Source organism: Ambystoma mexicanum, chromosome 6q (genome assembly GCF_040938575.1).
Source record: "Ambystoma mexicanum isolate Mex_15411 chromosome 6q, UKY_AmexF1_1, whole genome shotgun sequence".
Lineage (NCBI taxonomy): Eukaryota > Metazoa > Chordata > Amphibia > Caudata > Ambystomatidae > Ambystoma > Ambystoma mexicanum.
The window spans coordinates 1,112,891,853-1,112,907,046 of NC_090937.1; the positions used below are offsets into that span (position 1 = coordinate 1,112,891,853).

The 15,194-nt window shown below is 46.6% G+C and overlaps 1 protein-coding gene across 6 annotated transcripts in view; it reads left to right on the forward strand.

Moving 5' to 3' along the window:
* The window catches only part of FRYL (FRY like transcription coactivator), a 3,055,992-nt gene that overhangs the window by 2,273,566 nt on the left and 767,232 nt on the right, over positions 1-15,194 (forward strand). For all 6 annotated transcript variants that reach the window (XM_069631694.1, XM_069631695.1, XM_069631691.1 and 3 more), the window contains one exon: positions 2,508-2,695. In XM_069631694.1, coding sequence (XP_069487795.1) covers positions 2,508-2,695 — 188 coding nt within the window. The remainder of the gene's footprint in view (positions 1-2,507; positions 2,696-15,194) is intronic.

The window sequence follows — 15,194 nt, forward strand, 5'->3', positions numbered from 1 at the left end:
CCTTTGGGCCTTTCAGGGTTCCCTTCCCCAAGTCTAGGCCTCTATTTTCAACAGTGTCTCTCACGGTTTCCTTTGGGCCTCTCAGGGTTCCCCTTTCCAAGCTCGGGCATCTCTGGCTCAGAAAGATTCACTTTTTCTTATTTTGTAACTCAAATGAAGATTCACGGTTCCTTTCAGGCCTCTGCCTTTCTCCCTATAAAAATGTATTTTACAGTTTCCTTTGGGCCTCTCAGGGTTCCCTTCCCCAAGTATAGGCCTCTCTTGTATCAAAGGTTCACAAACCCAAAACACCAAAAGTTCACATTGTCAGGGTGCACGTCTCAAAGCGCATTTCTTGCTGGCGAGGTCGCAATTTGTCAGGTAATATTATCCCCATCAATAATGTTGCCATATATATATATCGTCGTGGGGTAAGGCCATAGGCAATATTATTAGTGGGGAAAATGTATGGGGTTATTGGGACCGGCGGTTGGAGAGGTGTCCCCTGCTCCATAAAAAATGTATGTAGGTTCCGGGGGTGTCTCCTGCATTTTCCATGGCTTAATATCAGTGCAAAAATATGGTGATATTTTTGTATGGCGATATTTTTGCGGGGATATTAACAAATGGAACCGGTCGCAACAGACTTTCCTCCACTTTGGAGGCTTTCGATCCCACTTCACTCTGTGTAGCTCCCACTCTCCCCCACCTTCTTTCAAGTGGCACTATACACCTTCTTTGGTCAACACTGGGGCAGTATCAGAGACTTTCGAGAAAGCAGGGCTTTTGCTCCTCCCCATACGCAACCACTCTGAATCCTGGCCCCTCTCCTTAAACCTTTTTGGCACTGTTTGCCTCTCCGTGCCTCTTGCACACTTCCTTTGCATTGTGGTGCCCCTCGCACACTTTCTCTCTTTTCGCTTCGTGCTGCTCTCACCTTTCTCACACTTTCTCTCTGTTCACTTCGTGCTGCTCACACCTTTCTCACTTTTCCTTCTACCAGGTCGCAGGCACCCTCTTTTCTTTCTGTCCTTCACAACTGGTTGTTTCTGGTTTTTCCTGCTTTCGCACCTCTCGTGCACCTTATCCTTTTACTTTCTCTTGCTTTTCTATTATCGTGCTGCTTGCACCTTCCGCTGCTACTGCTCGAGCCACCCGCACGCTACTGAGTTTCACTCTTATGAAACTCACGACTAGCGCTGTGCTGGCGGTCCGTTTCCTTGGGCTGTGTTTCAAGGTCAGTGTCTCACCACCTGCCCTCAGACACTCCTGGGACCTGCACACGTCCCAGGGGAACGAGCACTGACCTGGATATGGCCAACAGGGCCCAGCTTCCCCCAATCCGGATCCATGGAGACACAGCTCCTTCGCCACGCTGCAACCCCTCTAACTCACCGGGTCAGCGTCCTGGTGGCCTGTTCTCCTCCAGATCCTTCAGGCTCCTTCAGCTGCAGCCTCCTGTTCCCTGGCTTCCACGATCTGTCTAGCAACCCCAGCGCACTCGTTTACTGTGGCAGAACTCCACCTTTTTTTTCCTTAACTGAGGGTCGATTGGAGTCAGGTTGTATGGTTGGTGTCATGTGCCTGGTCTTGCCTGAATCTATTAAGGAGACATGTTAGTGGTAGAATGTAGGTCCCTCCACAGCACTTTTCACATTGAAAATCTATCTAACTCTTGGTTGCCTCTTCCTTGTCCCAGTACATGTTGAAAATGGGGTGGAGGAAACCAGAAGGAAATTGATATTTATAGGCTGAATAATCATATGGTGATTGACAGGAGAAGGGGAATCCACTGGCCATGTTTATATACAACCGGGGTGATTCCCCTTTTGTTAGGTTACTCTTTACCACTGGTACCCTGCCATGAAAGCACTGGTCTTGACAGCATCCCCTATGTTCTGAAATGGGGAAGATAAATAGGTGTTTAGGTCAAAGCCAGACTTTTGTCTCATCTGACCCGCTTCACTGCTTGCTTCTGTTTTGGTACAATATTTCCACCTCTCTCTTGGATCAGGTACAGTGTGACCTGCATTTCCCATGAAGGCTTCAGGGGATATGCAGGTCAAGACTTCTTACTCCTTGCCTATCGTCCCGTTTGGATACTGCGCCTCACCTGGTGTCTTCACATGGGCGCAGCTCCAGACTCCCCTACACAAGTGATCCTCGTTCGTCCACCCCCAGGGTTGGGATCCAAAAGCGATGGCCCTCCCCCGGCCACCTGAATAGAGGAGTCTCCGTTTCTAAATGGGAGAATACCCCAAGGTTTCTCACAGCATATATACTTATAGATAAGTATAATTTATTTCTTATCTTGAAGGAGGTTGTATTTCTACCAACAATGTATAGAATACATGAGTATTGCCATCACAGACTGAAGTTTAATTTGCTTGATTTCAGATTTGTTTCCCATATTGTGTATTTGCGTGTTTGTGTATACTTGACAGTGTGACCCAGTGTATGATTCTACAAAAACAATGTAATGTTGCAAAGTACATTTTGATATTCAGCTGCAATGTTTTGTTCACTAGGATTTCAATTGGAGCTCCAACTTGGTGAGGTCTCTTTACAAACTGCACTTTCTTGTTCATCACGACATTATGCTGGGCGGTCCTTTCAGATTTTCAGAGCTCTTAAACAGCCTCTTTCTGCGGAGTCTCTATCTGATGTCCTTTCCCGACTCGTAGAGACAGTTGGAGATGCAGGAGAAGAAGCTCAGGTTAGTGCATTAGTCATTAGTTGTTGTGCAACTTTCTTATTCATTATCATTTTCTTTCCTTTAGGTATAGCTTTTGTGAACTGAACAAAACTAATAGAAACACATGAATGCAAGTATCTTTAATTTTGATTGTATTGTGCATACAGCCAAACTGGTATCCAACCACAGAATGACCACTCTAACAGAAAATAGCAAACAGTAGGACAAGAAAACTAAAAGAATTTTGATCAGGTATTGAATATGAACAAATGCAAACGACCAAAATTGCACAGGAATGGATGGTCTAATGTTATTCTAAAAAAGAGCGTTTTGAAAATGTTAAGAACTTTAAAATAATTTTCACTTTTGGAAGGCAATGGCTGTAAAGTCTTATTTCAATTGATTGCATTCTCCCCCAGATCCTCATCTGATTGATAGCTATCCTTCCAGCATCAGCTGCTCGGAAACCTTTTCGACACAGGGTGCAATACGACTTGACAACGACCGGCGACTCCTCTTGGCTCGACCATACCACTCCTCGTCTCGGGATGCAACGTCGGCCATACATAAAGTTACTGCGCCCCATACATCAGTTCTTTTTTTCTGCAAGTATCGCATGCTGTTTTTTGGAACGGTTCGCTTCAGTGAGAAATGTTTTTGTTCGATCTTCGTCGAGAGATCTGGCTCTAAAGCTTCGGGATTAAAGCGCTGTTAGGACTGCGGCTTGAAGATGTCCATATCACGTCTTCGTGCCAGGATATTAAAGGCCCCACATCCCAAAAGGAGTGCAGGCACTGCAAGATAGTGAAAAAGCGATGTCCCTCCCAAACCAGGTCACACCATTCATCCTCATCCTCCCATTAAAAGAAGATACCATTGGTGCCGACACGATTTGTCGGAGGAGCTAGGTAAGCCATGTCTGACTTTGGGTGCCCCAAGAGAAGAGTGGGAGACATTTAGGTTTAGTACGATCGGACCGAGAAAAAAAAGGTCCGACCGCACAAAATGACCGAAAAATACTACCACCAAAAGTTCGAACCTTTGGTGGTAGCATTGCAGGGAAGTAAAAAAAAAAGGCTGCGGGGGTGTCCCACGCAACACCCCGCTCACTATACTGTGTGGCATAGTGAGCGGTGTGTTGCGGGGGACAACGCGCAGCACACCCACAAAAAAAAGAAATGGAAAAAAAACGGTGCCAAGAGTTGCGCCTGGTTGTTCAGACACCAAGATGACCGTGTCAGGTCCTACGCCCCCGACTTGAAGTTCGTGAATTCAACATCAGCGCTGGTGTCCTTCCAGGCATCGGCACTGAGGGACCTTGTGATAACGATCACATTGACCTCTCCGCCGGTGGTCAAGTGTTCCTTTTCCCCAGAGTCACCATCAGAGTTCTTCGACTCCATGATGTAAATATACGACAAAGAAGGGGATCCAGTCCATTTTGGCAAGGAGCCAATGAGCGTGGAAGTCGGGCATACTGATTTCTTCGGAAGTGCGCATTCTAAGTGTACTATTTGGCTGCCCAACCCGTTGGATTCTCGATCATTGGACTTATTGTATTGCTGCCTTGCTTGCAAAAAAGATCGGATTTCTGAAGCCCTGCCCCCTTGACCAGTAAACTTTTATTTAACAGGGACACACGCTTATTCGGAAGTACCCATTCCGAAGTGCGCTTTCTAAGTGTGCTGTTTGGCTGTCTGACCCGTTGGATGCTCCATCATTGGACTTATTGTATTGCTGCCTTGCTTGTAAAAAAGGTCAGTTTGTCAGTATTTGGACTTTAAGCTGTTCCTTAACATTTGCTGGTATTTATTGAGTGTGGCTCACATTAATATAGAGTCATTTCCTCATTTTGCAGATCGTATTTCTGAAGCTCTGCCCCCTTGATCTGGAAACTGTTATTTAACAGGGACGTGCGTGCGTTTGGAAGTGCACTTTCTAAGTGTGCTGTCGGCTGTGCAGCTGCCTGTACACGGTGCACTGCACTCTACCCCTTTTCCTATTTTATATTTAGCTTTGGAAAGTGTCTCCACTCAGGGAGCTTGTTGCTGCTCCAGTCGCCCTGTGAACATCTCCTGCATGGTAAGGTAAGGAGGGCTGTCGGTAATCTGCTAGCAAAGTTTATATGGAATAATATAATACTGCGATCTTGTCTGTGGCCTCCGTAGTGTTCCTATTTTACATGTCTATTCGGTTGTCACATACGTAAGCGCTGTTGCTCTGTCTGTTGCTTGTTATGCTGCTTTCCATAGAAAATCATCCTGTGACTTTCCACTTTATAGAATGGGTTTGCCTAGTAGATTAATAATTAAATAGCTGTGTACTTAGCATTTACTGTGGCACAGACCATAGATGTATCTATCCTCCTTTTGCAGCTTGGCTTTCACAAGCGGACATGTCTTTACGGGGGGAGTTCACTTAACTGTAGTACATACGTTTCCCCAGCCCGGTTGTTGCAGCCAGGTTTCTTAAACAGATTTGCTACCCCACAAGCAATTTTGAACAGTGGAATCCACACTTTTCTTTAACTTTTAGTAGACACGGGAGTGTGGCAGGAGTGTGAACTTATTAAGTTATGTTAATAGTCTGCCATAGCCTGTATGATTTTTGTTTTTGTTTTGTTCATTTCTTTGCTAGGTCATACTCAGCTGTGTATTTTTTTTTGTTTTTTTTCTTTCGACGGGAATGTGAGAGGAGTGTGAACAATTCAATCTATGTTCATTGCCTGCCATAGCCTGCAGGTTTTTTATCCATCGACAACTGATTGTATGATAATTTTCAGCTGCACTTACCATCTGAGTGCTTGTCTGCTTTATTGTGGGAATCGTAGTGGTATTTGTTAGGCAGAAACCTGTGCAGTTCCCTTAGGGACCACTGCAAAAGGTTAGGACTACAGGTGCTGGCAGTAAACCCAATTGGTAGCAGTCTGTACCACCCAGATTTACCTGGTAGCTGTGGCTGAGCAGCCAGACTTCTCTCAAGAAGAGTTAGACAGTATATAGAGTATACAAAATAGGTACAAAGATACAGTAGCACAAGCAAACACTGACCAGAGCTTGGGTATAAAAGTATATAATTATTTATTTAAAAACACACTTGTAAAATACACTAACACTAATATGGCAAGCAAGTTCAAACATCGTCACTATCAATATATATACATCCCTGATTACTTATTGAACAAGTCTTAGTTAAAACACCACTTATTTTCAGACTGAGGTGAGCGCTTAACCTAAGATGGCACTCCAATAAGTTAGTTAAAAAGGGAGGGGAAAAGCAGGATTAGGAAAGCACACAATACCAACACTTTTAAAAGAACCAATGCAAGTCAGGAAAGGCAGTCTCTACTGTAGAGCAAGAAAGTTCATAGGCCAGGCCCACTCTTGGAGAGAGCAAGGCGGAATGTGTCCAAGATCACAGTTGAATTATACTTTAAAAGTCTTTGCAGATAGTTCAAAAAGAGTTGGATCAGTTCAGAGAAAGTTAGTTAACAGGTCCCAGGTCACCCCAGGATAGAGAGTCAAGGATTTACGGGAACACCTTTAACAGTCTGTTGCAAGGGAGACCAGGCGGGACACAGTACCTGAAATGGGGAGAAAGCTCCAGCGGGGGCAGTTGTACCTGGCAGCAGGTGCAAGCCAGTGCTTCGTCGAGGGGAAGAGAAGATCTCGAGGAAAGCTGGAGGTCGTTGCACTGCCAGGGAAGAAACCAGCCGCGGAGTTTCCAGGTTAAAAGGTACTACCCTTTTATTCGCGGTAGTGGTGAAGCGTGGCTATCCGGCCGCCGGGGTGCTTGGCACGGGCGATTCGACCACGAGACGGTCCAGGAAGGCGAAAAGAGGGCGTACTGGTTATCCCCATCAGTTCAAAGGAAGAAGACTCTACGGGATGAAGATCTTCTCTGTCATCGGGAAGTGGTGAGGCGGTTCAGCAGGGCTCCACCGGTGGTGTCGTCGTTGCAGGTCGATGTTAGGGAGAATTCTCTGTTAAGGCTAATTTCCCAAACCTAGTGAATCCCCCAGCAGCTTTTCCGGATTTTTGGGGATTATTTTTTTCTCCTGCCAAGAGTGAGACTCTTTTTTTCTCCTACTCTTAGACATGATTTGAGATATCCTTTGACTTTGTAATGTGTTTTATGGGCTATGGGGTCTTTTACTCCATAGGGCTTCATGTGTTTTTGGTATGTGTGTTACACAGCACCCTCTGTGCAGTAACACAGGGGTGTCATAATGACCCCCAAACATAGACTCCGTACCCTGGGGACTGACTACTGTCTCCCAGGGCATGTAAAGTCACCAATGGCTTTACTAGTCCTAAATGGTGAACAGAACCAGTACAAACCATCATATTGTGGGTGTACTGGAAAGGGCAATTCGATTGCCCCTGGGTTTGTTGTTCGAGGGGGCACTGTCAAGTCCCCCCTGAGCGAGTTTTGGATGGTGGCAGTGGATACTATTTATATTCAACCGCAAATATATTCTTAGGGATTTTCCCATTGCTCGAGGCTAATACTTATTAACATAGCCTCAAACATACCGTCGGAGCACCATTGTTCAGAATGCGAGGACTGCATGTCCATGACGGCGAAAGCCTTGAAGGAGCGTAAGGGGAAGCTCGAAAGAGGTAAAACTGTTAAAACTTCTACTCCTTCGAAAGTTTCCTCGGCAGTGTCGAGACATTCGTCTCCTCGCCGTCACAGGAAACGTTCCCGTTCGAGGTCTTGAAGCAGTTCCCAGCACTCTTCGAGATCCAAACATTCAAAAAAGAGGCATTGAAGATAACCCTCTTCTTCGTCTTCTGTTTCCGCGGAAAGGGTCACCTGCCCCACAAAACACAGCTCTCCAGCTAAGTGGGAGGAATTCCGTAAAAAGATGCTTAGCGTCTTCGAGAAAGCGGCCTCGACCGCCTCGGAGACGGCTAAAGGTGATACCCTGGGTGAAAGACCCTAAAAATCGAAACGCCGCGAGTCGTTGCACCCGGCGAAAGAAACTGCCTGAGAGCGTCACGAACCCTCGAGCAAAGGCAGTAAGACCGCATCATCGACGCATAGATCGGTTGAATCGATGCCGATGTCAACGCCGATAAAGGATAAACCTGCGGCTGTCACTACTTGGCAGTCAGTAGTCATACCGAGGGCTTCCACCATGACCTCGCGAATGGCGTCGATGACCTCGACGACTCGGAGTAGGATTCCGATCCTCTCGCGTTCTTCGAGGTCTCTTCATACCTTTTCGATGCCTTTTTCGGTTTCTTCGAAGCCTTTGACTTCCGCATCGACAACGACGACGTTTTCTCAACCGGTTACTACAAGCTTGGCCCCTTCTGCTTTAGAAATGGGTTTTAAGCCATTTCCAAGGTCAGATTATTTCAGAGCCTTGTCCTCTATGAGGAAGGGGAGGATTCTGATCAGGAAAGACCTTTTGGGTTGTAGAGAAGTACAATACCTGTACCAGAGGAATGTATCTCTGAAGAAAATAGGTTGAAGGACCTTCAAGAATCCTTGCATGATGCAAGTGGATTAGATACTTCCACAGAAGGAGAATTAGCCAAACCAGACCCAGGGGAACATGCTGAGACCCCTTATAGAACTTTAATGGTGAGAATAATAGAATTTGTGGGTTGGTCTACACCTTCACCTTCTTTTCAACAAGATGATCTTACAGACATTTTAATTAAAGGCCCACAGGAAGATCCTGCGGTTCCATTTTATACTGCATTACAGAGGAAAATATCGGCCAACTGGGAAACTCCTGAGGTTATCCCGGCAGATACCCTATATTTGGCAGACAGTTTCTTGTTGTCTGCTTCTGACCTTGAATATTTGTCCAAAAATCCAACTCAAGAGAGTCTGGTTGTTCAAGCAGCAACTTCAACGAACAGTAGATCTGCATACCCTACTGTTCCACAAGACGGGGATGATAAGAGATTTGACGCTATGTCAAAAAAGGTATTTTCTGCGTGTAGCATGGCGCTTAAATCCATTTATGCTACTGGTATGCTCGCAAGATTCAGCCATACACTTTGGGAGTGTGCTTCATCAGCGGCTGACTGCTTCCCGGAAAGAGAAGAAAGGGAAGCTTTTCTGAACATCATTAAAGATGGTAAAGATGCAATGTGCGAATCCCTTCAAACTGGCATTGATTCTGCTGACAGTATCAGCAGGGCCATGGCGGCAAGTACTACAATCCGCAGATTTGCGTGGTTGCGAAGTCTGGTTTTGCTCCAGATGTACAGGCCATACTTTTGAATATGCCCTTTGACGGCTCTTCTTTATTTGGTAAGAAGGCTGATGACAGCCTAGAGAAGTTACAAACATCCAAGGCAGCAGCAAAATCCCTTGGAGCTGCAATCCGTCAAACTCCCTATCGCCCCTCGGGAACCTCTTGGAGAGGTAGGTCCTTTCGTTTTTATTCCGCATTCGGAAAAGGCAGAGGACAGCCGGCTCAAAGAGGCCAAAAGAAATTCACCCGAGGTGGACGGGTTAAAAGTACGAAAGCCGCAGCAGGTGCCTCTTTACGCTCGGCATCTGCATCAGCCACCTCTAAACCACTCTGAGGACTCTCCTCACAAGACACCAGTAAGGGGGCAGGTTAACTCAACATCTGACGGAATGGCAGGCTATTACGTCAGATGCTTCGGCATTGGAGACAGTTGCCCAAGGTTACTGCCTGCCTTTTCTACGCACCCCTCAGAGTCATCCACGGGGGAACGAGTCTTTGAAGTTTCCAGATCCGCTCCTTTTGCAGGAGATTCTAGACCTGCTGGAGAAAGGTGCCATAGAACCGGTACCTGTAGCGGAGAGGAACAAGGGTTGGTATTCCCCCTACTTCTTGATACCGAAGGAGGACGGAGGACTGAGACCTATCTTGGATTTACAAGAATTGAACAAGTTCCTGTTAGGGAGAATTCTCTCTTTAGGCTGAATTTCCTAACCTAGTGAGTCCCCCAGCAGCTTTGCTGAATTTCTGGAGTTTGTTTTTTTCCTCCTGCCAAGAGTGAGACTCTTTTTCTCCCACTCTTGGACATGATTTATGGTATTCCTTTGACTGGTAATGTGTTTTATGGGCTATGGGGTCCTTTACTCCATAGGGTCTCATGTGTTTTTACTATGTGTGTTACACAGCACCCTCCGTGCAGTAACACAGGGGTGTAATAGTGACACCCCACCATAGACACCATACCCTGGGACCAACTACTGTCTCCCAGGGCATGTAAAGTCACCATTGGCTTTGCTAGTCATAAGTTCTTAACAGAAACCAGTACAAACCATCATATTGTGGACGTACTGGTTGGGGCAATTCGATTGCCCCGGGGTCTGTTAGTCGAGGGGGCACGTCTCCGTCCCCCCGATCAAGTTTTGGCTGGTGGCAGTGGAAACTACTTTTTATATTCGACCGCGAATATTTCCCTATGGGATTTTCCCATTGTTCGAGGCTACCAACTTTAATTATTTAATTCTCATATCCCCGAACATACCACCGGTTTATTTAATTAATATTAATTCGCTGGTTGTTATTTTTTGCCAGGACTCGATTCTAAAATGGCGTTTGTGTTCTCTATTGTGACTCCAACCCAAGTCGAGCCCTTTGTTCCACTTTTTGGCGGGCTTCTCCACAGAAGCCTCGTAAAGTGGTGCCAATCTGTCTGGGTACCACAGGGGGTGTGGGAGGGGGTTTAGGCACCCTGGACTCAGTTACCTTGGTAACTCAAGTCGCACTCTTGTGTGATTGGCCCAAGTGGTGAGCTGGCCGGCTCACAACTCAGCATGTTTGACAGCTAGGCTGAGTGAATGGGGGTCTGCTGCATAAAAGCAGGGCTTTGGGAACTGGAACTTCAGAAGTCGCCACAGGACCTAAGAATCCGACGAGGGAGAAGCTGAGCCGACCTACCACGACGACACCATTGGTGGAGCCCTGCAGAACCGACTCACCACTTCCCGACGACAGAGATCATCTCCCGGCTGGAGAGGCTTCTTCCCCTGACTGGTGGGCACAACCAGTTTACCTTTCTTTCTTCGCACCCCAGACCGGTTTGTGGTCGAACTGCCCGTGCCAAGCACCCGGGCGGCCGGATAGCCACTCACCACTGAACCGCGAATGAACGGACCGATCCTTGTACCTGAGAAACTCCGCAGCTGGTTTCTTCCCTGGCAGTGCAACGGACTCCTGTCTTCCTCCACGACGAGATCCTCTCTTCCCCTTGGACGAAGCACCGACTTGCATCCGCTGCCAGGAACAACTGCCCCCGCTGGAGTGTTCTCACCACTTTAAGGTACCGTGTCCGCCAGGCCTCGCTTTCTAAAGATTGCTACAAGGTAATAATAACTCCTTAACCTTCTGGACTGGGCTGGCCGCCTTGACCTTCTAACTGGTCCCTTTCTTTGGTCCAACTCCTTTTTGAACCGTTACAAGACTTTTGTGCACTGCAACCGTGTGACCTTGGACACATTTCGTTTGGATCCTCTTAAGCGGATCCGGCCTACTCACTCTGAATTCCTAGTGTTACTTTGCCTTCCTCCCTTGTTGTGTTTGTGTGAAAGTGTTAGGATCTGTTTCAACTTGTTATCTGCTTTTCTCTCCCTTTTTAAAAACAAATTATTAAGAGTGCCATCTACGTTAAGCGCTCACCGCTGTCTGAAAATAAGTGGGGCTTTACTTAAGACTTGTCTAATATTCTTTTAAGGGAATGTATATCTTTTAGTGACCGTGTTTTTGAATTGCTTACTATTAGTGCATGTGTGTTTTTCTAGATGTGGTTTTAAATAAATGATATCTCTTTTACACCAAGCCCTGGTCAGTGTTTACTTGTTCTATTGTGTTCACTTGACCTATTGTGAATACTCTGTATACTGCCTAACTCTTCTTGAGGGAAGTCTGACTGCTCAGCCACAGCTACCAAGTGAATCTGTGTGGTACAGACTGCTACCAAGTGGGTTTACTGCCAAACACCTGTAGTCTTAAATCTTTTGCAGTTGTCCCAGAGGGAACTGCACAGGTTTCTGCCTAACAGTTCCTCAGGAAGGACAAGTTCAAGATGGTAACTCTTTCTCAGATCCTTCAGGCCCTCCAGCTTCAGGACTGGCTGGTATCTCTGGACCTTCAGGATGCTTATTTCCATGTGCCAATCCATCTCAAACACAGGAAATACCTGAGGTTCACAATTGGCGACTCTCATTATCAATTTCGAGTTCTGCCATTTGGGCTGACCTCTGCCCCGAGGGTCTTCACCAAGCTAATGTCGGTAGTGGCTGCAAGTCTAAGGAGGGAAGGGATTCACGTCTACCCCTACCTAGACGATTGGTTGATCAGAGCTGTATCTTCAGAACAAGATCAGATTCAGCTTGATTATGTCTGCCACTTCCTTCACAAACTGGGCTTCTCCCTCAATTTAAATAAGTCACAGATGATACCATCACAGTGACTCCAGTTCATCGGAGCGGTCCTGGACACTTCCCTGGGGAAAGCCTCGCCACCAAAGGTGAGGGCTCAAGATATTCTGCAGATGGTAACCAAGTTTCAAAATGCCCAACTTCTCCCAGCCTTCGACTTTTTGAGGTTGCTAGGCCTCATGGCATCCTGCATCTTCCTTGTGCCAGAGGCTCGCCTGAGAATGAGATCTCTCCAGTGGGCACTAAGAACTCAGTGGTCGCAATTCTCAGTAAGAATGACAGATCTCCTTCAGGTTCCGGACAAAGTGGCTCAAGACCTTCAGTGGTGGGCCTGTCAGGAGAACATTTTGAAAGGAGAACTGTTTTGGCAACCATGGCCGGAGATGACAGTAGTCACGGATACCTCACTCACGGGGTGAGGAGCCCATGCCAACGACTTGACCATCAGCGGTCGTTGGTCTCCATCGGAGTCCAGACTACATATCAACCTGTTGGAGCTGAGAGCTATCAGACTAGCGCTGAAGGCTTTTCTGCCATCTGTACAAGGGAAAAATGTCCTAATAATGACAGACAATGCAGTGGCCATGCACTACCTCAACAAAAGAGGTGGCGTAGGATCACTGCCACTGTGCAGAGAGGCGATGCAGCTCTGGTTTTCGGAAATTCATGAAGGAATCTCTCTATCGGCAGTTCACTTAGCCGGAGAGAAGAACTTGACAGCGGACGCTCTGAGCAGGCAGAGCACAGTCTCTCACGAGTGGGAGATAGCTCAGGAAGTCCTTCAAGAGATCTTCGCCCTTTGGGGAACCCCTCAAGTGGATCTGTTCGCCACCAGTGTCAACAGGAAGTCCGATAAGTTTTGTTCAAGGGAATTTCCCCCGAGAGGAGCTCTAGGGGACGCGTTCGTGGTAGACTGGGAGTTTCCACTTCTGTATGCATTTCCTCCAGTCCCTGTCATTCCTCAGATGATCAGGAGGTTGAGAAGATTCTGGAAGACTATGATCCTAATTGCCCCAGATTGGGCCAGGAGAACGTGGTACCCGGACCTTCTAGACATGTCCATCTGCCCTCCGATTCGTCTTCCAGACAGGGAGGATCTTCTCTCGCAGAAGGGAGGTTGGGTTCTCCATTCAGACATCGGAACCCTCAACCTTCACGCTTGGTTTCTGAAAGGTTGAGATACAAGGATTGGGACCTCCCAGATGACGTCATGGAGGTGTTGCTTTCAGTCAGAAGCCCAGCAACCAAGACTTTATACTGCTGTCCTTGGAACAAATTTTGCAGCTGGTGTAGAGAAAAGAATATTGAACCCTTTTCATGTGGTACACCAATGGTGTTATCCTTTCTACTCTATTTGCCGAATTCAGGTCTTCAAGTTGGTACGATCAAGGGCTACCTCGCAGCGCTATCGATCTTCAAGCGCACTGCAGAGGAGCCATCATATTTCAAATTGCCCTTAGTAATACAATTTCTAAAGGGGTTAACTAATGTCTATCCCCCGAGACCGTTCCAAGTTCCCTTATGGGACTTAAATTTAGTCATAAATTTCCTGATGGGTACTCCTTTTAAACCACTCCACTCTTGTTCGTTAAGATGTCTCACCCTTAAAACTGTCATTAGTGGCTTTGACATCTGCCAGTAGGGTGAGCGAATTACAAGCCCTATCTTGTAAACCCCCCATACAATTTTTCACTAAGACAAAGTTGTCCTACAAGTTGAGCCTAATTTCCTCCCAAAGGTGGATTCTGAATTCCCCATCATTCAGAAGATAACCTTACCCTCATTCTATCCTCCTCCCCATCCAGGGAAAGAGGAAGAGAGGCTACATAGGCTGTATCCAAGGCGAGCCTTAAGTTTTTATATCAGCAGACTTACTGGGATTAGGCAAGCAGACCAACTGTTCATAGGTTACACAGGGCACAAATTGTGATTGCCAATCACAAACCAGACCATTTCCAGATGGATTATTTTAGCCATTCTAGAATGTTACAAACTGGCAGGGAAAGAGCCCTCTCAAAATCTTAGAGCTCATTCAACCAGGGGTATCGCAGCCTCTTCGGCCTGCCAAATAGGGGTACCAATTCGAGACATATGTGCGGCTGGCACATGGTCGTCCGCACATACCTTTACAAAATTCTACAATTTGGATTCCTCCTCTAGCCAAGAGTCTAGATTTGGCAAAGCTGTGTTGCACTCTGTTAATTTTTAAAGGGGAATATGGCAATTTTACTCTCACCTCCGTTTACACACCACTGCTATGGGAGTCTATCAAGATAAGGAATACGTCGGAGGGCACAATCCCTTCGAAGAACAAGTTACTTCTTACCTGGTAACGTTCTTTCGATGGGATGTTCCTCCGACGTATTCCTTATCGCCCCTCCCATCCATCCACTCAGTAAAACTTCCCTTGTGGTTGCAGCTTACGCTCCTTCAAGGTCAATAACCAATTCATGCACAGCTCCTCTTAAGCTTCAAAACGGAACTGAGCAACGGACGCTGCGCGAGTCTATTTATATGCATGATGATGTCGGCGCCGATATGGAGGCTGTCGAGGGACACCAACTCGAGGGACGTCGACGCGCAGTGCCCTCTACTGAAATTTTTTTCTGATTCCAGCAAGCTGGAAGTAAACTATCAAGATAAGGAATACGTCAGAGGAACATCCCATCGAAAGAACGTTACCAGGTAAGAAGTAACTTGTTCTTCTCCAGCATGATTATTCCCCGTCGTCGGGCTGCGAATCCTTGGTAAATGAAAAAGCTGTTTCACTTTCACTTTAAAACCGTATTTCGAATGGATTGTGCCCTCCCACATATTCCTCATCTAAGATATCTCCTATATCTAGCTTCAGCTGCATCTGAAAAAAAATAATTTCGGCAGAGGGCTGTGTGCATCGATGCGGTCGACTCGATCCGTCTCGATTAGGACGTCATTGAAGGTATATATGGAACTCACTGCTCCTGTTGTCTTCAGTTCAGTTTTTCCGAGTAAGCTATTGCTTTCTGAACTGCGGCACGCTTCATATTACTTCGTAATGTCTTGGTCTTTGGCAACCCCGAAGACCGGGTTTAAGAAATGCCAAGACTGCGGCAGTAAAATGTCGCTGACAGACCCACATCGGGTTTGTTTGTGG